Source organism: Pituophis catenifer, unplaced genomic scaffold (assembly GCF_029215685.1).
Source record: "Pituophis catenifer annectens isolate HBS135680 unplaced genomic scaffold, rPitCat1.0.hap2 SCAF_1, whole genome shotgun sequence".
In the NCBI taxonomy this organism is placed as follows: Eukaryota; Metazoa; Chordata; class Lepidosauria; order Squamata; family Colubridae; genus Pituophis; species Pituophis catenifer.
Genome location: NW_027256881.1, coordinates 88,362,866 through 88,384,414, shown reverse-complemented (window position 1 = coordinate 88,384,414; position 21,549 = coordinate 88,362,866). Strand labels below are relative to the sequence as shown.

At 34.9% G+C, this 21,549-nt stretch overlaps 1 protein-coding gene across 9 annotated transcripts; it reads right to left on the bottom strand.

The window, feature by feature from the left end:
* Positions 1-334: 334 nt before the first annotated feature.
* BCLAF1 (BCL2 associated transcription factor 1) lies at positions 335-20,896 on the bottom strand. Of its 9 annotated transcripts, XR_011599757.1 has the most exons (13): positions 20,811-20,896; positions 19,135-19,259; positions 16,967-17,872; positions 15,095-15,763; positions 14,825-14,994; positions 10,724-10,829; positions 10,088-10,172; positions 9,044-9,219; positions 7,778-7,955; positions 6,107-6,253; positions 2,956-3,162; positions 2,761-2,847; positions 337-2,151 (listed from the first exon to the last, which is right to left on the bottom strand). XR_011599757.1 is itself a non-coding variant. In XM_070932695.1 (12 exons), the coding sequence occupies exons 2-12, from the start codon at positions 19,236-19,238 to the stop codon at positions 2,842-2,844; spliced, it is 2,688 nt and encodes an 895-aa protein (XP_070788796.1). In that variant the 5' UTR covers positions 19,239-19,259; positions 20,811-20,896; the 3' UTR covers positions 336-2,841. The 9 variants fall into 9 exon arrangements, 6 of the variants coding, with proteins under 6 accessions (XP_070788797.1, XP_070788798.1, XP_070788796.1 ...); XM_070932695.1 differs by having other exon boundaries at positions 336-2,847; positions 7,778-7,889; XM_070932694.1 differs by having other exon boundaries at positions 336-2,847; positions 10,088-10,169.
* Positions 20,897-21,549: the final 653 nt, after the last annotated feature.

Sequence of the window (21,549 nt, the reverse complement as noted above, 5' to 3'; positions counted from 1 at the left end):
AAACTTACTTTTTGGCTTAATGTTATGAACCAGGTCACGATAAAAGAAGTAAGAGATTATCACCTAACCATCAATAACACACTCCTGTTAACCTATGCATTATTCATATGCCATTACGAGAACTAAACTTTTTAGTAAATTTTAACCCAAGGATTTTTATTTATGTCAGTAACCAAATAGCCAGAAAGAGATTCGAAGCTGAAGTATGTAAAAATTTTGTTTCAAACCATTGTGAACATAAGATATTACAAAAAATCCCATTATGATGGAACTCTTCCAAAAGGCTTGAGAAATGCTGTTTTATGTTTGAAGCAATTTAAACCCAAATGTTGCATACATCCATAATCCAAGGACTTTAGTGGTGAACTAAAATTATTCATGACAACATGAAACAGAATACTTCATCAGCTAAATATTCTGTCACTTGATATACATTATCTTCTCTCTTAACACTCAGAAAGATTTTATTTATAGCATGCTAATAGCTACAAAGAAAAGTCACAAAAAGGAGGCAGCACCCTAAGTGAGTGCCTGTTTCCAAAACAATTCCAACTACCAAGATTTATAAAAATGATTACATTTACAAAACCCTTACAAACAAGCCAAATTTTGCAAAATAATGTTGATAATAAATTTTGTCAAATACCTTTGTAGCATAAGGATTTATCATTCCTTTCCCTAGTCTGCCAATTTTAGGTACATATGTATATTTAAAGTCAAAAGGAAAGAAAACTTTTGCGGGTGTGGGAAACATGGGAAATTTGGATAACATGTGCTGGGGGAGGGGCCTAAAAGAATTGCAGTGGTGGGCCAGTGACAAACTATTTCCAGGATGATGAATTAGCTCTCTCAGTTGCTCACCAGCCTAATGGGAATTTTGGAAGTCCAAAAAGTATTGCTGCAAATAAATGCTACATACTGAGCTCTATAAATATGTATCCATACACCAACTCATCCCTCCAACTGAGATGGGGTAAAAGGTCCATTGGGCACAAAGGAAATGATAGATATTTTGATGCTTGCAAGTACATTGCAATCTATTTTCATTTGTGATTTCATGTGGCCATTACGGTGGCAAGGCCACGTGAATATTAATCTGTCATAATAGATCCATTTTGATGTAGATATTATAATTATCAATTTAGGTGTACTTCAAACTGTCATAATAAGGGAAGCCTCAACTTGTAACTGACACTTAGTTTAATATCTGATAGAAAGGCTTGATAAAAATTCTGTTCAAGTGGCTTGAAAATCTGGTGGCTGAAATGGCAGACATTAGTAAGCTAAAAGGCAAGTCTGATTTAGTGTAAACTAACTTCTGTTTCTTACAGGTTATCCAAATTGCACCATGAGTATAGGAATTGTTCAATTTTATATTTCAAGACTTCAACAAAAGTTTAAAATACATGTGATTGGGAAAAAAGGCTAAATTGTAATTTTTAAAATTTCTAGTTCATATGATTCTGGTTTTAATCTAGTTCATTCTTTTACTTCATGGTTTCAGATATAGTAGATATATAAAGCTTCTGTAATATTCAACTGTAATAACAAGCTCATTTTCTTTTAAATTTTCACATCTTTATTCCACCAAGGACTGAAAACACGACTGAGATATCCCATAGTTTAGGTTATTTTGCTAAAGAAAACCCACAGAAATATTATTTTACAAATTGGGGAAAACGTTGATGCAATAATAGCTAAATCAGTATTCCCGTAAATTTGTGGCCAATATTTTTCACCAGATGTCAATGAAACTTCATCTAATGCTCTTGCATAATAACTCCATTTCACATTCATTATATACAGTTTAAATTTTATAAATGAATTGCATCCTGTGTTTTACATAAGACTATGTCTATTAGGCATATAAACACTGAAACAATACACTCAAAGCATGCTTGTGTTAAAGGCAACTTTTCACTACAATTTACCTCTTTCTGTTGTACGCCTAAACGTTTGGAATGTAGGATAGGTCTTCTCACAAGAATAGAATATGCAGAAGGTCAAACTACTTTTAGTGCTGTTACACAAATAGTTGAAGCATTTCCCCATTAGAAGTAAGATTATGTGGACGGAGAAACGTAGCACCTGTTAAGCTACAGCTCTACTTGTCAGATCTAGATCTGTTCAGAAGAGAACGCCCATCGTTTTCTAGAAATGTGAATGTATGAGAAAATTAATAAGATCCCCAAAGTATTTTTACAACCTCCTACTTACACTCATTTTACTGGGATACTCTAATTCTCAAACCTATCCAAGAACAAGCCTTGTGAAAACTCATGGCAAACTTTTAATCTTGCAGTGCTGTTTACATGCTGCCACAATTACTTAGATGGCTGAATTAAACAAAATATAAGCCTCCCACTCTAGATTATACAATTTTGCAATTTAAATATAAGTCACACAAACAAAAAGCTCCAGGAAATTATTAGCTCCAAGATTTAGTACAGATTTATTTTAAAATGCTGCCTCAATATCTAAATGCGCAGACCTAAGTTTTATTTCAATAACGAAACATAGCTGTGGAGGGGATAATGAAGTACAACTCTGTTTAAAATCAGATCTTTTGGACAAAACAAAGTTACACTGTGTATAACAGTAAACATTTTAAAAAGTTGATCATGACAAATAGCATCATACCTTTACTACTTGCTTTGTATAATCTTCAACAATTACTAGTGAGATTACAAAAGAATTAAAACAGAAACAAAACCAAAACTAAACTACTCTCCAACAGTAAAATTTAAGTAAAATGCTTACATTCATTTGACGACAAGTCATATTAAAAATGCTGCGCAGATAGCAAATAGTTTTTTCAGCTGCAACTGATCTTCAGTGTTATTATTCCTGTATAAAAAAAATTAAATATATGCACAATTATGGTACAGTATTTTAACCTATTTGAAATACAACAATACAAAAACAAAAAGCTAACTGATACAACACAATACATACCTTTTCTTCCTTACGTCTCTCCTTGTCTTCGTTTTCCATTGTTTCTTCTTCATCTTCTACAAGCCCATCACCTTGGTATTTATCATGCGTCCATTTTGGACTGCTACCTGATTTTTTGAAGTTGAATCTTCCTCTGCCACGCTGAAAAGTACCACGTCCTCTTCCTCTTTTAGCCCAGTAATCAACACCATCATCTCTGTCATCATGCTAGAGTAAATGGAATCCAGTTAAAAGAAAATGTAGAACTCAAGCAACACTAAGAGCAGTTGTATTTATCATCAATTTAATTAATTACTGTAGTTGAATTCTTTGATCTTACTATTCTGAAAGATAAAAAGATAACATATATACCAAATTCAATCATTAGTTAAGCTATTTCAATACACTGTATTTGGTTAATCAAGGATTCCAAGTTCAGGTCCAACATGCCCTGAAGTTAGTGCAGAAATATATATATAAGACACATGCTCTAGCGCTGAGCTAAGAGTGACTTTTTTTTAAAATGAATCAGTAATTTGGTAAGATACAAAAACATGAAACTTGCCCTGTCTATATTCAAAATTCTAAGCAAAGATATAAACTCTGGGAAGCATGGGAAGCAAGGCATATAGCCCCTGGAATTTTCCAGTTGGTGCCATGCTCTCCGCCAAGTCAAGCAATGTAAACAAAAGCCCCCAAGAACCAGTTTGACAAAATACATTCAATTTAGTTGAATCACCCTAGGTTTCACTAAGTTGCTCTATCTCCCAACTCTCTGCACACACTCCCATTTCTTTCTCTTTTTGTATGTTTGCTCGCTGTATTTTTTAGTCACATTATTAGACACATTATTTCACAACAGTTCAACCTACCCACCCACTGGGAAACTGACAACTTTATGCCCATGAGCAAGTGCAACAAATTTAGTCTTTCTTTATACACATTTCTAATAACTTAATATTATATCTTAAGTTTTGTTACATATTCTATGTTACATTCTGTGCCTTAACTATCTGGTTTTTAGTTTATGGAGTGCAAAAAAATAAAATAGGTCCACTGAAGAACAAATTTTAGAAACAACACATAACAAATTTAAAGAAAACTACAGGAAAAAAAATGAGTAACGCAAATTATTATTTTTCATCTGTTCAATCATGTTTGATTCTCAGAGACTGCCTGGTTTTTTTTGTCAAGGTTTCCCCTGCCAAGTAATTTTTTTTAAAATTTTATTTATATGCCGCCCTTCTCCGGAGACTCAGGGTGGCTTACAATGTGCTAAGCAATAGCCTTCATTCTTTTGTATATTTATACAAAGTCAGCTTATTGCCCCCACAACTGGGTCCTCAATTTACCTACCTTAGAAAGGATGGAAGGCTGAGTCAACCTTGAGCCTTGGCGAGATTCGAACCTGCAGTAATTGCAGGCAGTTGTTCTTAATAACAGGGTGCTTTAGACCACTGTACTACCAAGGCTCTTTGCCTCCTTGCTAGGGCTGAGAGAAAGTGACTAACCCAAGATCACCCAGTTGGCTTTGTGCCTAAGGCAGCACTAGAACTCAGTCTTCTGATTTGATGCCCAAACAACTACACTAAACTGGCTCTTTCAATTATTATTAAAGCCAACCAAATTAACAGTAATTTTAAGTTACTCAGAATTCTTTATTAGATGAGATGGTAAAAAAAAGGGGGGGGGATAGAAAGAAAAGGGCAAAATCCTAAATATCCCTACAGTTTAATTCCCTCATACATGAATAGAAATTTATTTATTTATTTATTTGTTCAACTTGTATGCCACCTTTGTCCAAAGACTCAATTGCTGGTGGTTTGTTACCCAAAATATAACATGTACAAAGAGTGAAATACTGGAAGATACAAAGATACTAGAAGATATGGAGTCAGTCTGGATAGTGAGACAGGCAGCATATTAAATAAATAATAAATAAATAAGATGGCAGAATCTCAAATAATCTTAAAAAGCACAACAGTGTTAAAAACTATTTCCACAATAGAACCTACTACCCAAACTGATAACAACCAAATACATTCTGCAACCATGTAACATCAGTTGAAAAATATAAACCAGACAGGAAAAAGAGTAAGTATCATAGAGGAGGACATGGCTGATTGATCCGAGAAGAATCACTCCACTTCTATCCAATCCAAGAAATCTATACCTGGTTAGGAGTAGACCACAGAAGAAAGAGAGACAATAGGCAGTATTATCTTTTCTAAATATTATAGCAAACTTTTTATTTGTGACCTGGATTTTATTTTCTGAAGGTCTTAAATCTGTCTTTAACAAAATAGAAAGTATCAGAAATATTTTTTTTTAAATGTTCACCTGCTGGAGTGCCTCCAGCAGGTGAAAAGTCACAGCTGATCAAAATCCTATTTTTTCTAAACACAATTAGTTTAATAAACATTAGAGCAATAGAATATATTGTATCCACCGAAAGAGTGCTTGTGTACACACCTGCTATTCACTGAGAAACATTAATTACTCATGAAAGGGAAAATACAGGAAGTGAAAATGAAGAAAATTTACACAGCGAAAAAAATTTAAGCATTAGAAAATTTCTTTGAAAAGCAGTTACGTACGCCACATTATTAAAGTATTTAATAATTACTTTGATTTCATGACCACAAACACCATTACCCAAAATTACAGGATAGCATTATGTCAGTCAACTCCAAGCAATTGAGATATTATTATACTATCTGGCTTTTCCTCGGCTTTAAGGAAGGCCTAAATCTTCACTTATAAATAACAAAAAGAAATCCGTTGAACAAAATATATAATTGCACACTGTAGTCTGCACAGGCTAGCTCTTTTCTCTCTTCTTGCCAACTGACTAGCTAGAGATGGGGCAGAAGAACTTGTTTCATTAGACCACGGGTGTCAAACTGGCAGCCCGCGGGCCAGATGTGTCATACGCAGGCCCCAGCTCCATGAATGGGGGAAACGTTGCAAAAGTCACATGATGGCAACGTGACACGGCAAGTTTGACACTCATGCATTAGACTATGTAAATAGATGTAAAAGCAAATACAAATACTGATGTTCACTGTCAGAGGACTCAATGAAGATTTTTGAAATTAACAGAAATAGCTTTAGATATTGCTGCTATAAAATAAGATTTAGAAAAGATGCATGCATATAATATGACACCCACCAAGAAGTATTTCTTGCTTTTTGGAGTATATTCAGGATCCCATTCTTCCTCTTTTGGTCTCTTTTGAAAAGTAGTGTTTGAATTGCTAGGACCAGTATTTGTTCCAGCAAACACGCCTCTGGCTCTTCCTCTGCCTCTTATTCGAAACTGATTAACCAAAGCATGTATGTATTTAAATAATAAATATATTTAATTACACATAGCAATAAATTATTATTGCATTAACTAAAATCCTCTGTTAACACTGCATAAAATGAAGATATTTCAAAATTAAAATAAAGCTATTTACACCTCCTTTAATAAAGGTTCAGTGCTGCACAATAACGTTTATGTGCAGCATTTACTGAAAAATCCAGAATTTAAAAACTGGTCTTGTGTGCACGATAGTTAATAACCAGATGTAGCAACATCTTCCCCACACAGATATAGAGGAGGCTTTTTTTTTTCTGGTTGAATAAGAGAAGTGATTTCCAGTAATTCCTTTTCACTTCACACTTCCCCAAATTGCTCACTGCAACCGGAAAAACTTTCAGGTCTCAGCAGGAAGTTGTACTAGGGAAGCCTTTCCCAACTGGGCGATCCTCTAAATATGAGTCACCTCCCAGAATGTCAGCATTGTTAAATTCAGAGTGCCAAAACTGGGAAAGGCAGTAGAGAAAACTTGGAATCCGAAAATAACACTTCCTTCTTCTCTAAATGCCAAGGAAGGCTAAAGGGAAAGACCAAGTGGGGACGTCCCCACTGCAGGATTAAGTGCTTTACCAATTCTGCAATGTTTGTCAGCCCCTCTGATTTTCCTACAATACAGACAAAAGGCTTTAGGTTTGAAAAATGAAGAAAATGAAGGTCACACTTTGGGACTTACTGTGGAGTCATAAGTCACAATGTATAATATATAATAATACTGAGTCTGGTCAACAGAAAAATCAAAAAGGGAAAAAAAGAACTTATATGGTCCAGTATACTTAATTAACTTTAACACTTTCAAGAAACTATGAGAAAAATAATTAGTTCAGATAACAATATTAGTTCAATTATTTTAAATGCAATTTTGATAGCCATTTAATAGCTAATGTTAATTCTAATCATTAACTAACATGTTGCTAATTAACTAAAAATGTGTATAAAATTTAATGTAGCAGTTTTCAACAACTGTGCCACCTAATTTCAGTAAATTGCATTTTCCACTAGCTGTTCTGTTCTATGTTGATATAAGGTAATACTATTGGTGAACTCTCAATACACAGATTTAATATTTTAAAAAAAGAAGGAAATCAACATGTCAAATCTGAAGAACAAATCAGAGAAAATGCCTGTGAGTAAATTATTACAAACAGATGCAAGAAATCAGAAAGAACAGAGAATAGAATAGAACAGAATAATTAATGATGCTTTGGCTTTAAACACACAAATGTTTGTGAATATTTAAAGCAACAATTTATCTAGGTAGCATAATAATATAGGTACAATAAGATGCTCTTGCCTATCTTTCCCTTTATGCCAAACTAATGTATTATTTTCCTATAATTTATATAAATACACCTTGCTGCAAGTTACTGTCCAATGTGACTATTTCTAATTTGCATTCCTATATGCTTCAAATGTACACTGGGTATTTTAATTCAATGGTTATAAACTACGGTTAAAAATAACTGCAGAGAAGAAACTTACAAATGTGCCTCTAGGTCTTCCAACTCCTGTAAAACCTGGATATTCTTTCTGCTCGTGATGGGGTTTAAGTTCTTCATCTCTTTCTTTCTTGCAGTCCTTTTCTTCTCGGGAACTGGATGAGGAAGATGGGGAGGAAGTTGAGGAAGATCGAGAATGGTCTTGTTCTCTTTTTTGCTTACTGAAAAATAAGAAACCATACTATTTGCTGTTGTGCCCTACATACTGGATATATTTTGTGTATTCTTAGAAGTTATCCTCTGTTCTTGTTTTGAAGCTAATGTGGAACATTATCACTCCATCCAGCTTCCATCCATAATTTTAATAGCTATGCCTCATTAGCATGTTATTAATAAAAAAATAGCTAATTAGCCAGTAAAAGCTACATTTAAATGCATGCTTTCACACAATCTCAGAATGGGAGGGAAAAATGACTAAAAGTAAAGTTGCTAGCTTTTGCCTAGTTCCGTCTATTTTAACAAATATCAATAAAATAAAAGATAATATCAATTATCTTTTAACTACATAATATTGCCCCAAGATGCAGAACTAATCAGTAACTGACAACCATGTGGACATCAGTTGAGGAGAAGTAAATAGAAAGTACAAGTAAATCAGTGTTTTAATAATATTAATATATACTGTATACGAAAGAGCAGGACATAAAACATTCATATTCAATAGTCTCATAGGAAATACCTTTGGCATTGATTTGACCATAGATTTCTAATATTAATACCAAATTCAAAAGCATAAACGTTATTTCCAGTATTATCACTGCAGCAAGTATTGTACATAGTTACGTTGCTCCTAAACTACTAACCTGTATAATTTCATATTACAAGTTTTGAGAAAAAGAAATTCTTCTTGCCAACCCTCCCCTTGCCCAAGTTAAATTTAAATTTCAGTAAAATTCTCATAATCTGGGTGTTATGAGTTGAAAAAGTGCGGAATCAAGCATAACGAACCAAAGTTCTTACACAAACTGTTTACAGAAATGCACTGCATTGAAGTCCAACTCCTGATGTAGCCTGGATAATAGGACAGATTAATTTGTCATTTTTTTTCAGTGTTAGCTTGCTATTCCAAAGTTTTTGTCCTCATCCACCATAAGCCGTGTAAAAGACAAATACATTTTTGCTGTAAAACAAATAATTTTAATTGTTTACATTTAGATGTGCCATTGTAAAGGGAAAACTGAAAGCAATTAAGCTTACAATTACATAGACATTTAACTAGAACATTAATTACAAAATTATGCTTTTTTACCTATCATCCTTGAAAGTTTTATAATCCTTGTAATCTTTTGGAACTTTTTCTTGCTTTCTTGACCCACTGGATTCCCTGGAACCTTTAGAGTCTCCTCGTTCTTTACTTCGTTCTTTTCTACGACGATCGATGTCATGTCGAAGATCAGCAGAATCGCACTTTAATTTTTTATCTCCCTAGATCAAAACCATTTAATTGAAATATTTTACAACTACAAATGTTGGAATACATTCATTTCTTGTGTTTATAGTCTTATGCATACTTTCTTGAAAACTCCATTAAACATTTTGTAAATTTTGCTTATAGCAAAAGTATTCTACATAGAAGTCAATATAAAGGTGAGGTTAAAGATGCTGGATTAGAAGTCTATGAACTATGGGTTTTAGTACTGTTTTACGCACAAAATCCATCTGAATGACTTTGGGATAGTCAGTCTTAGGAAGATGGCACTTCCAAGAAAACTGCAGGGACTTGTTCATGTAGTCACCGGAAATGAGACTTGATTCAAAAGACAATTATAACAAACTGTAAACAGATTTGTTAGATTTCTATCTTGCCATTTTTCCTAGAAAGTTAAACTTCCTAACAGTTTTTTTATATATAGAACATGATTGTTTTGCATAGAAATAAAAAGTTCCCTACATTAGACTGTAAATACATTTGATTTTTAAAAAAAAAAAATCTTAAAAATGAAACAAAACACTTCCAAATGTTTCATGGGAATGAAATGTCAGCATAATTTCTTATTAATGTTATTACAATAGTCTTGTTTAATTCAGTTATTCCATAGAATAATGTTAGAAAGTAATGACCTTTTATTTTGTAAGAACGCTGAATATAATTATCTTTTCATATTCATGGCTCATTATGCAAGATGCACAAAAATGACCTATCCTTAAAAGATGATAAATAGATCAAGCTTAGTATTACTTAGGATAGTAAGCTATACATGCAATTTTATGAAGGATGTTTTAAGATAGATATTTAGTTCTGGACTATACAGGATGCTTTAACTGAAAAAAAATGTATCAATTTAGAACCTACTTTCTGAGTTTCTTCTTTAAAGGTTCTCTCTTCGCCTGATAAACGGGTATGCTTCCTCAGGGCGCTGGGAGAGATGTCAATCCTTCTAAATGCAAGATTGTCAAAAGTAATTATTATGTCTACATCCAGAATTGCCAAATGGAAAACTGAAAACACAAAAAGGAGACTAAAGCTAAACCATTAAAATGTTAATGTGCCCCTCTAAAAATGCCATACGTATATATAAACAAATCAACCTCCACACCATTCAAAAATCCAACTGCAGTATTGATAAACCATACAATATACACTATTCTTTGTATGCGAATACATGAGCATTTTTTTTTCAGAAATACAAATATTATTTTAGGTTAAAAAATGTACCCAACAATTCTTTAAATCCCAGACATAATTTATTACTTCCTTCAATTTTAAATGGGTTTCCATTTAAATGGAATAAAAAACAGAACTGATGAATATACATTTCACACTTACCTTATTATAAAATCTCATGTATCAAAACAGATATAGCAGTTTTACTCAGGAACTTCTATTCTATTCAAGTTCTATATTCAAGAGACATGGTGCTTTTTATAAATGTAAGCATCATTTTAAAAGTGAGTATCGTTTACACTAAACAATAAGACAATGCATTACCTGTGTATTTCAGGACTCTTTTGCCGGGTGCTATGTTCTTCAGTAGCCTTCTGATAAGCAGTGAATCTCTCACTTAGGGTCATTCCAGCTGATTTGAAATATTGTTCTGTAGAATTTCAGAGAATAAGTACTAATTAACCAAAGTATATCAATATATCAAATGAGAATGCAGAAGAGCCAGGGACTTCACAATGTAAGCAACAAAAATTTGCCCCATCTGTTTGTAGTAATCACGTTTAGAAATTCCTTATACATCTGTACTCTTTATGCCATTATAAACTGAATGTTCATTTTTTTTAATTTAAAAAGCAGTCAAAGTTTATAGTGCACATCTTGTTTACCCACAGGAGCCAAATACATTATGAGAGAAATATTGCAACATTAGAGGGAGCATGGTCATACATTGCAATTTTAAAATAATGTTGTCATCCTATGCATACTGCTGTAAGAATAAACCCTCTTGAACTCAGCTGGATTTATTCTCCAAAAGGCATACATAAAATGAAGTTTCACAGGTCATTTTATTTTAAAGATCACAATTTCTTTTTCTTTTTTAAATTAACACCAAGGTAAAATTTTTAGATTTTAACATCTGGCATTCTGGCAAACTTGACAGCATAAAGTTTCTTTTCTTTTAACCAAGACCAATAAATTGATAACACACACACACACTACATTCTGAAAGACCAGTTCAACAGATGTGTTTAAATGTAAAATAGTATATGTGTAAATTAAAAAGGACTATGAAATGTTACAAATAAAGTAAACTATCTGCTTAACAGGTCAATGTACATCTGTATCAACTTACCGCCCAACATCCAGCACATCTCTCAAAACCAATCATTAAAACTTGACACGGCCACTACAAGGGTAGTGCCTCAATCATAATTCCATCAAACACAGGAATTTGAGCTAGCAATTCAGTTTTTGTGCCATTTTTGCCAGGAAGATAGAAGTTCAACTTTGCCTGTTTGTGCATCTGTTATCTTTCAACAGCTATTTTACTTTTGTAATATGGATTTTGCCATTTCAAAACACATTCCAGGACCTAGTTGCAATGAAAAAGAAAACATCACTGGGCATTTTCAGCTCTATGTAAGAGAAGAGCTGTTCAGTCTAGCTGCATTGCACCAATAATGTAAAATTACTACTACATTTTTACAAAAATGTGATCCACAGATTCTTTTTACTGCGTGCAGAAAAAATTAAATAACCTTGGGAAGCAAACTGGGACTGAGACATATTAATAAACTGGCCAAAGATCAGTAGTTAAAACAACAGGGTATGTGTAAATATTTGATATACTAACTGAAAACATTCAACTTAAATGATCTCTTTGGCAAGCATACTTACAGGATTTTATAACCTCATAAGTCTTTTTAACTCTTAATAAAATATGAAAATACAGCTTTATTTGGAGTAATGTAAAGCAGTTAGCTTTCTACATTTTCTAGGCAAATATATCTGAGGGAAAGGTGTCTAAAATTTGGTATGTGGTTCTAAAACATTGTAAATCCTCCAGAGTTTTTCACAGCTTCTGAACATGCAGCTTTACAAGAAATGCTCCTGCCAACAGTGGCAAAATCTGGATCCAAAATTATGTATTTGTTATACAGAAGCTTTTTAATAAGCCAAGAAAATTTTTATTGTAAATAAGTAAAAAACAATTGCCTAGTGCTCCTTTATTAAAAAAGTAATAGCTTTAAAGTCAGAACAGTAAAATATGATATTATGACATCTTTAAAAAGAAAATGTGTTTTCTTTTCAAAGACTATAACTTTAGAAAAAAGAATTACAGGACTGTTGGGCTTTTCATCAGTAAATTTGACCACTCTTCATATGCATTTTCACATTTTCAGGATTTTTCTTTACCTGATGTTAACTACTCCATCAGAATAAGCAATATAAGATAGATGATATTGTTATCTATGCAGAATTGAATGGCATAATCCAATTTCAAGATGAGTGTTCAAATCATCAAATATAATTAATGAGGATAAATAAATATAGCATCTGTTTAAATTGGATTTCTTGCATTATGTTCATCTATGATGACTTCCCTACAGTACTCTAGCATTACTCAAATGTAAGTTTCTGAACTGGAATGCTACAATAAGGGAAATAATGTAACAAGGCAGCATTCAATTTCCATCACACAGTTCCAGGTTCAGATAGTAATTTATATAAAAGATTGGGGTAGTAGAATCACAGTAAATGAAGCTAACATTGAGAAAGGTAGGCAAACAGTCCAACATAAGCCACATATGCATGTTTATTTCCTTGCCTATTCTAAGGGAAATCAAGCAATTTGTATAATTGAAAACCAGTGTATGTATGTGTATACAATACATTTTGATACATTTTAGATATATAACTATATACCAATTACTCCTGGAAATAATGTTCCTTCAACCCCCTAATATGTAACAGAGGAATTAGTGACTCTGTCTGTAAGGTCATGTTAATTTACAGGCTGGCATGGTGTACACAAGTTCTCCAGTGCTTTCCACTACCTTCTCTATTTGCAATCAAAACTAAAGGCTTCCAGTTTTAGTCTAGCAGTTTGTTCCTATTTTTACATATAACACAAAGTCAGTTTTTTCCACCAATGACTATCCTCCAGTAAAGTTAAGACTTAACTCTCAAAATAAATGTAGAGTATTAGGCTAGGAAGGTCTACGATATGCAAACACATTGCTTTCTACAAAATTCTCTTAAATTTTAACTTGTTGTGTTAAATTTTAATGGAACTCTTGGATTTGATCATCAAATTGCAAAATTTTAGCTCCCATAGAAGGAATACATTTAAGAAGAAAATTACAAATGAACTAGTTTCATTTTAGTGCATATTTTCTTGAATTAGAGTGTACATTCCTGGCAATGTAAACAAATAATACCTACACATTTCTTTCAATCAAATGACACACAAATAAACTGAAATGCAAACATTAGCTCATTGTACTGTAAAAGAAAAATTAAAATGCTTCTTTCCAAAGACCAAGATGCCACTGCTGTACTTGAAATTAGTCAAAACTTATCTGCCTAATTACCATTCTATCTTTATTATGTGATCCGGTAAGTAGTCTGTTAGCGATTTTTGGAATTCCAAAGTGGCATCTTATCTTTTAAGTATATGTCTTCCATTAAAGCTTTCATGAGAAGCAAAAGGATTGTTTTATTTAAATAGTTTCATGCATTCGGCACTACCAAAAGGGCATTATTTACACTTGTAAATGAGTGTCACACTACTTGTTCCTTGGATTTGTCTGCTGCTGTTAGTCTTGGATTCTCAAACCGTCCTATTTTGAAGCATAACTTTATAAAGTAATTAGGTGAAATCCAAACTTGTCCCGGTATCACTGCAAAGTTATTTAATTAACATACAGTACTATCCAATTTGACGGTATTGTAACATAAAATGCAAGTCTTAATTTGACACTGTACAACATGTGTTTAGCAGTAAGATCAATTACTTGTTCATTGTTCTATACTGTAGCTAACTTATACTGCAGCAGAAATTCTACATATACAAACATACACATACCTACAGCATAACAGTTTATGCTGTAGGTGCACAATTCTCATGGTAACCTTTATAATTTCTACTGGCTCCAAAAGGCCATGTCACTACTATTTTTGTTTTATGTTTAGTTCACATGTAATTCTTCACACATTCATTTCTTTACTACTGGATCACCACAGAGTAGAACCTTTATCTCTTATATTATTCTTTTTCCCTCTTATTTCCCATCTACATGATCTGGTCCTTTGAAATTATCTTTGCTTTCTCTTTCCACCGTATAAAATCCCATTTTTTTCTACAGAAATCCCCTTTCTGCATTATCTTCTTCTGCTTAGATATTTCCTATAGCTCTTCTTTCTGAATCTATAGAAGAAAAGGATCAAGTAATGTTATATTATTCCTATAAAGCTTTCAAAAACTTACAAAATTTTCTAGCATGTTATTTAACAGGAAAGCATGTATAAAAAATCAAGATGAATACAAAAAAAAGAGGTGAATTTAACAGTCTAAAATTAATACCACTATTCTTCTCTTAACAGCATGTGATACATGTCTCATACGGTAAACTCAAGACATACCTTTTACATGATGGACTAAGGACACAATGTGCTGAATAAATGACTCCGATGTGCTTTTGCTGGCTTGTGGAAGCTTAATGTGGTCAAAGATGGATCGGAATTCTTGCTCCTTCTTGACCGAATGGACAAGTGTGCTAGCGAGCAGCCTATCTTTAGTCAAGGAAGCAGGTCTAAGATGTGTAATAAAAACAAAACAAAAAAAAAGGAAAATAAGGTTTATGAAAAATGAGCTCTTCTATGGATATGAGAAGCGATTAAAATTATAATTACCTGTTTGAATCATCAAGTGGCACAGGTGCCATTTTAAGTTTAACTTCAGGTCGATGGGAGTCACTGGCTATCATTTTGATCCTAAGCGGGCTCTCCTCTCTGAAGATAGATTTCTCTCTCATATCCAGATTCTTGTGTAGAGGAGGACTATAATCAAAGAGTTCTTTGAGCTTTTCAGACTTTACCTGTTCAGGTGATTGCATCTCTTTCTTCATCAGTCTTTCAGAGACTTTCTCATCTTCCTTGTGCTTATCTTTTACTAAAATAGGTCTTTCAACTATATAGCTAGTTGTCTCTTTAACTTTATAGCCCTTATCGTCTCTAAATGCTTCACCTTCTCTGTTTGCCTTCATAGAGATTTTAGACTTGTATTTGGAGCCTTCTTCCTCAACATTACGATGAGATGCGGCAAAGTTCTTACCCTGATCTGCCAGAACAGACTTTCTGAACTGTCTATAATCTTCAGTTTCTTCTGTGTCGTCCCCTTCTGAATCATTAAATTTTTGTTTTCCGGGCTCTTTATCCATATAATATTCCAAAGCTTCCTGGTCTTCCCATTCTCTCTCTCCCTCTGTCCTCCCCTTTTCTGATCCTCTATCTTTCTGAGCATCTTTTTCTCTAGTGTTATTCCTATCAAGCAGGTATACCCTAGATTCTTCATCTGTATACCTGTAAATAGCAAAGAAGATAACAGCTATTTTCATTGAAAAATGCGAAATCCAAAACCAATGCAATTTAAGCACATGCAAAAATAATTTTTCAAAAATTATTTCAAAATCTAAACATTGTTTTTCCACAAATTCCATTACTTCTGAGCCTTTTATAATTTTGATAGAGAAGTTAAACTGTATAGACAGAAGGAGCTTTCAATACAAATCAGCATCTAAAACACTATTCTATTTTATAAAAATATGAGAATAGCTTGGTGGAACAGGACTAAGTCCATCTGATCAGCCTTTTATATCACATGGTCTATCAGATAGATATAGAAAGTCCACAAATAGAAGACAGTCCTCCTTCCCTACTACTGCTGCTGCCATGACCTATTATAGGTGTTTTGTTTTTTTTAAATAAAAATATAACTTGTTTTCTGAATAATTTAGTAGCTGGGCAGGGGAATAGAATTATGCATAGCTATAGCTTACTGTTATGTTTCATACATAAGATAAATCAACTTCATAAATGAAAAATATTTTAAATCTATCTTGCAAAGCAATCAGTTAAATTTAATAGTCGAACGTAAATTATGCATGGTCTATGGCATACCACTGTAAATCATAATAATGATTCTTTTATTAAGTATGAATGTGAAAACTTTGGCAATTCAGGAATGGAATATTCTGGAGAACTCCAAAGCATTGTTCCCCCTTCAGAACATATTATTTCAGGAGCACTATGAAAATTTCCAGAAGCAACTTCCCCAAGATGGACAGAATTTGAGATATAACATTCCAATGTTTGCTGAAAAAATCATTCTCAAATCACTGGAGTTCACACAATCCTACTAAGGATTCTTCTGTATTGTACTACTCAACAAAGTATTAATGTATATTAATGTGCAAGTACATATTAGAAAAGGTATATTATATTTGCTAAAAATACAGAAATATTTTCAAAACAATTTTTTTCAAAGTGAAATAGCGTACTTTTAAATGTTTACAGATTTCCTATGAATTCATTATGAATTCATTGTATTTCAAAAAAACAGACATTTACATTTCTGATTCAGTGAAACATAGACATCAAGTATTGCTTACCTTCTAAAACCAAAATGTTATTTTGAAAAATTTGCAGATACTTTTTATTGCACAGTATAACAGAAATATTTTATGTTGACTAATATTAAGCACCATTATTTTTTTTATTGCTCACCTCTTCAGAAATTTTCCTCCCTTTGCACTTTCCTGCTCCCCAGCCTCCGGATAAAAGGAACGCATGCGAGTCTCTTCCCGTGCAGCATTCTGTGATGCAACTGCTTTTGCAGGGCTTCTCCTTGAAGGAATGTGATGTAATGGGCTATTCTGAGAAGGGCTATAACGACTGGAACCATTTCCAAGGGAACCAGACCCAGATCTTTCAGGGCTATGCTGAATGGAATGTGAATGCTGAGGGGTGTCTTTTGCTGAGTGGACTGTGCTGAGTAAGTGAGCATCAGAGCATGAAGAACTCTGACTAGGTGGAGAGGCAATAGAAGGGCTATGAGGTGACCGTGGACTGTTATCATAAGCAGAAAGGCCAGGCCAAATATCAGCTGAAGCTGCTGCTGATTTATTAAAATCATCTAAAGCCTCAGAAGGGTCGTGTTCAAATGTATTTTTCTCTTCTTCTTGGGATTTACTTTTTAATGGGCTATCCTGCAAAGTAGCTGCCTCAGTTTTCTTCGGCTGTTTTTCTGATGACCCACGTCTTTTGGAAGAGACTGGAGATTTGCTATATGGAGATGAAGACCGAGATGAAGAGGATCTTGGAGATCTGGAAGATTTGTAGGATCTACGTGATCTGCTCCGAGATCTTTGAGAAGAGACTGAACGTCTTTTTGGACTCCTGGAACGTGAGCGACCTCGTCTTGGACTTCGAGAATGCCTTCTATTCCAGACAGGCCTATAACCTCCACGGTGGTATCTGCCTCCACCTCCTGGGTAATAGCCTCTACCTCTTCCTCTATAGCCATAAGGACGTCTCATTCCTCTATTATTTCTGTAATCCCTGCGGTAATCTCTATTATAAACACGATCCCTACTGCGAGACCGTGAGTATGTTCTAGACCGAGACCTAGAACTAAGATAAAAAGCATGTTAGTATCTCCAAATTTCAAAATTTTCAAAAAAAACCCCACATTACATTGCCCAAGATCCACAGCAAATTATTTAATTAGTATGAACAAGAATGTAAAATTTATATGGAAAGTACTATAACGCAAGAGATACTTTGGAACAGCAAGTCTCAAGGATGTTAAGAATTGCCACCAGAATATATCACTTGGCCCAGATTTGCAAATAGAAATATTTTATTTTTATTGACAGGGTGTGATGGAAGTAACAAATTAACAGAAACTTATGACTATTTCCCTAGTATTATCTGTAGACATTGTAATACTATTCTATTGGTTGAGAGCAGAAGATTGGTATTCTGAACTGGTACATTTCAGAGGTTAATAAGTAAAATGTCTACAACAGGAAAACGACTCATTGGTATCTACAAACTTAAATATCTACAACTACTATACATTTATTAAGGCTTGCCTCCTTCCTGGCTGATTTCATCTAAGTTTAAAGTCTTCCCAGGGCTATTGGCTAAACATCATGATGAGTCAAGCTCAACTTGAAAGAAACTATCTTTCTCAACAAAAAAGAAACTCTGCTTTGTTCTCCTCCCCTATCTCCTACATTAAGCAGACTATTTTATACTTTGTTTCCTTGGCCTAGATATTCCATATCTACCATTGTTTTAAACACCTTTGGCTCTCTCTCTCTCTCTCTTCCCCCCTCCCTATTCACCAGGGCTATTTGCGCAACTTATTTGATTATTGTTTTTTTCTTTGCTGCCTCCATCAACAGCAGCTCTCATTGCTAACTTCACTAACCATAAAGCACATATTTTTAGAATCCTGATAGACATTCTGGGTTCAGTAATAATAATAAAAAAAAGTCAAAAGAATCCACTATCCTCTGTCTGCTTGTTCAACAGGCAGCAAATCGTTCTACCTCACTTTTAGGAAAATGGAACAAATATGGTTTGAGCTATGAACATTTAGTGAAAAGGCAGAACTGGGAAATTAATCTGAAACTACCGCGTAGGAGGATATGAAACTGAGAAAAAGCAAATTAACAGCAAGCAAAAGTCTGGAGTCAATGGAAAAACTTTAACATCCTATAGAAAATGGAGGGCAAGAAGAAGGAAAGAAGTGTGATTCATGTAGGATATTTGAATGCAACCAGAAGTGTGCAATTTTAAGCAGTATTTTGAAGTTCTTCTAAAAATCAGCATGTAAAAATCAAAGCAACTAAGTTGAGTTAACATATAAAATGAAAAGCAAGTACCTGTAACGTTTTTTTCTAGAATGTGATCTGGATCTGGATCTTGAAGAGGAGTGAGATCTAGACTTTGATCTTGAGGAATGGGATCTGGTATTAGAGCGACCCATATTTTCCACAACAGTTTATACCTGTCCAATAGAAGGTAACATGCGGTCCCAATTTTATTATTAGCAGACATACATTACTTTATATTTTAATCTAAATAGATCATAATACATATGCCTCCAATTTTATTAAAAGACTAAAAAGCAAAGCCCATTAGCACAATTTTATCTTTACCTTATCTCCTGCACAACTTAATCCAATTCTATGACCCTTGGGTAAAATTGAGGGGGGGGGCAGGCCTAGTATAATGGGAGAGGTGGAACCATTTTCTTCAGTTAACTGAAGAAACTGAATCTATGAACATTTGGATATAATCCAGTGTTTCTTAATAATTAAAGATTAAAGGAAACCCAAACCCTAACCCTAACCCTACCCACACAAATGTTTCCTATAGCTCCAATCTCAAAACAGAATGCCTAAGAATAATCGACAGCATCGGATTTTAAGCATAAGGGGGGGGGAACCAGTACCACCCCAGATAATAACGGCCTTTTAAAAATCTGTATGCTGCTCTCTTACTTCCAATTTTCTTACCATAAACTAAAACGAATTATTCACCAATTATTCCCTACTACACTTCAGAGAAATTCAGAGATTTATACTTACTTTTATTTATTTATAATATGTATTTATTTGTATCTAAAACACAAATTTGTACTTAAAATACAAATAAATACACATCATTAAACACGCTGCAGTTTTAACAGCCGTTTGGCACGATCCTTGACATTTACAAAAACGAACTCTTTTAAGTTTTGAAACAGCGCAACCTACCAGAGAATCCTTTTTTTTTTTTTTCCTTTTTAATATAGGAGTTCAATAGCCAACCCGGTTGACGGCTTTATGATTTTTTAATCCCCTTCACGGCCTCTTCTCCCGATACGTTAAGCCGCCTGCAGCCACAGGGCGACTAGGTCAGGGATCGCCGCCCCGCCATTGAGAACGACACGGAAAGCCCCGCAATTGAGAATAACACAGAAAAGAGGCGGCTTTTTTTCCCCCTTCTTCTTCTTCTTCTTCTCCCTTCTGGCAGTCCCGAAATACCCGCAAACAACGACAAGGCGCCCAGGTTGCCTTGGCCGCGCCCAAACAAGAGGTTGTTGGGGGGGGGAGGGGGAGAGACGACGGAGGGAGGGAGGGAGGGAGGAGATAAGGCAGCTGACCGGGCCTCAGAGGCAAAGGCGTGGAGAGCAACCGAAGCTCTTCCGCGTCTCCTTTTTTTTCCCTCTCTTCCCTTTCCCTCCCCCCACCAACCGCGCGCGCTCGCGCGAGAGAAAGTGGGGGCAGGAGAAATTCTTAGCCAACGGGGGGGGGGGGGTTGGGGAGCAAAAAGTGGGAGGGGAAAAGCTGCGTCGCGCGCTGAGAGATTCGCGCGCCACAACACGCGGGGTGCGGGAGGGGGGGAGGGGAAGAGAGGAGAGGGAAGGAAACGAGGTCGATACCATCGCGTGGAAGTATAACAGTCGAACCCATCCCCACCCCACCCCCACAAAATACACCACCGGGGTCTTGAATCCCTCCCTGGCTCGATCTTTAAAACCGCACATTCGGATCCCGGCCTAGTCGTGGCTCACCCTTTTCTGGCCGATACCTCCCGTCCGACTCTCACCACCCGGCGGCCATTTCCTTTCTCGACGAAGGAAAAAGAAATGGGGCGGAGGGGACGGAAAGGAAAGGGGAAATCATAGAGAAGACGGGCTTTCTGCGACGTTAGAATAAACGGGTGCGTCATTTCCGCTGCCGGAAGGCGGCCGGAAAAAAGATAGGAAAACAGCCAACCTGGCTCTTGCCCGTCAGAAAGATGGCGCTTATAACAGGGAAAAGTACTACAGTTGATTGGTTTTTCAGAGTCACGTGATATAATTCCTTCCCTGAAGACTGAAAAACTCCAATCGACTGCTAGATGGCAGCCGAGGGATGTTTTGTGTCCTTCTGGGAAAGAAAGCGGCAGAGAGAAGCAGAGAGAACCACTCCAGTGCGCATGCGGAGACGTCTTATTTCTCAAACGTGCATAATTTCAAGGAATGCTTAGGTTTTGAGATTTCTTCTCTTATATCTCTGAATGGCCGTACAGTATAGCTTTTCATATCGCCTGCAGAATGCAAGGTGTCTTTATGGTGTCGTTCCTAACACTTGTTTGTTCTAGCTGAAGCTAAAACAAGGAACTAGGTGTAATAAAATACAGTGTTTTTGGTGTTTGAAAACTGTGTGTATGGCTAAACTGGGTTTTTTTTAAAAAAATGCATAAGGCAATGGCAAACTCTTCATGTACTCTTTTCAACAAAGCTATGTTAACCTACATACGAATCGCCA

Coding starts and splice junctions, on each gene's coding strand:
- BCLAF1 (XM_070932692.1), bottom strand. CDS start 19,238: ATGGGTCGCTCTAATACCAGATCCCATTCCTCAAGATCAAAGTCTAGA. Junction 15,764..16,966: donor GGAGGAAAATTTCTGAAGAG/GTGAGCAATAAA, acceptor TGCTATTTACAG/GTATACAGATGAAGAATCTA. Junction 10,830..14,824: donor CTTAGTCCATCATGTAAAAG/GTATGTCTTGAG, acceptor GAAATTCTACAG/AACAATATTTCAAATCAGCT.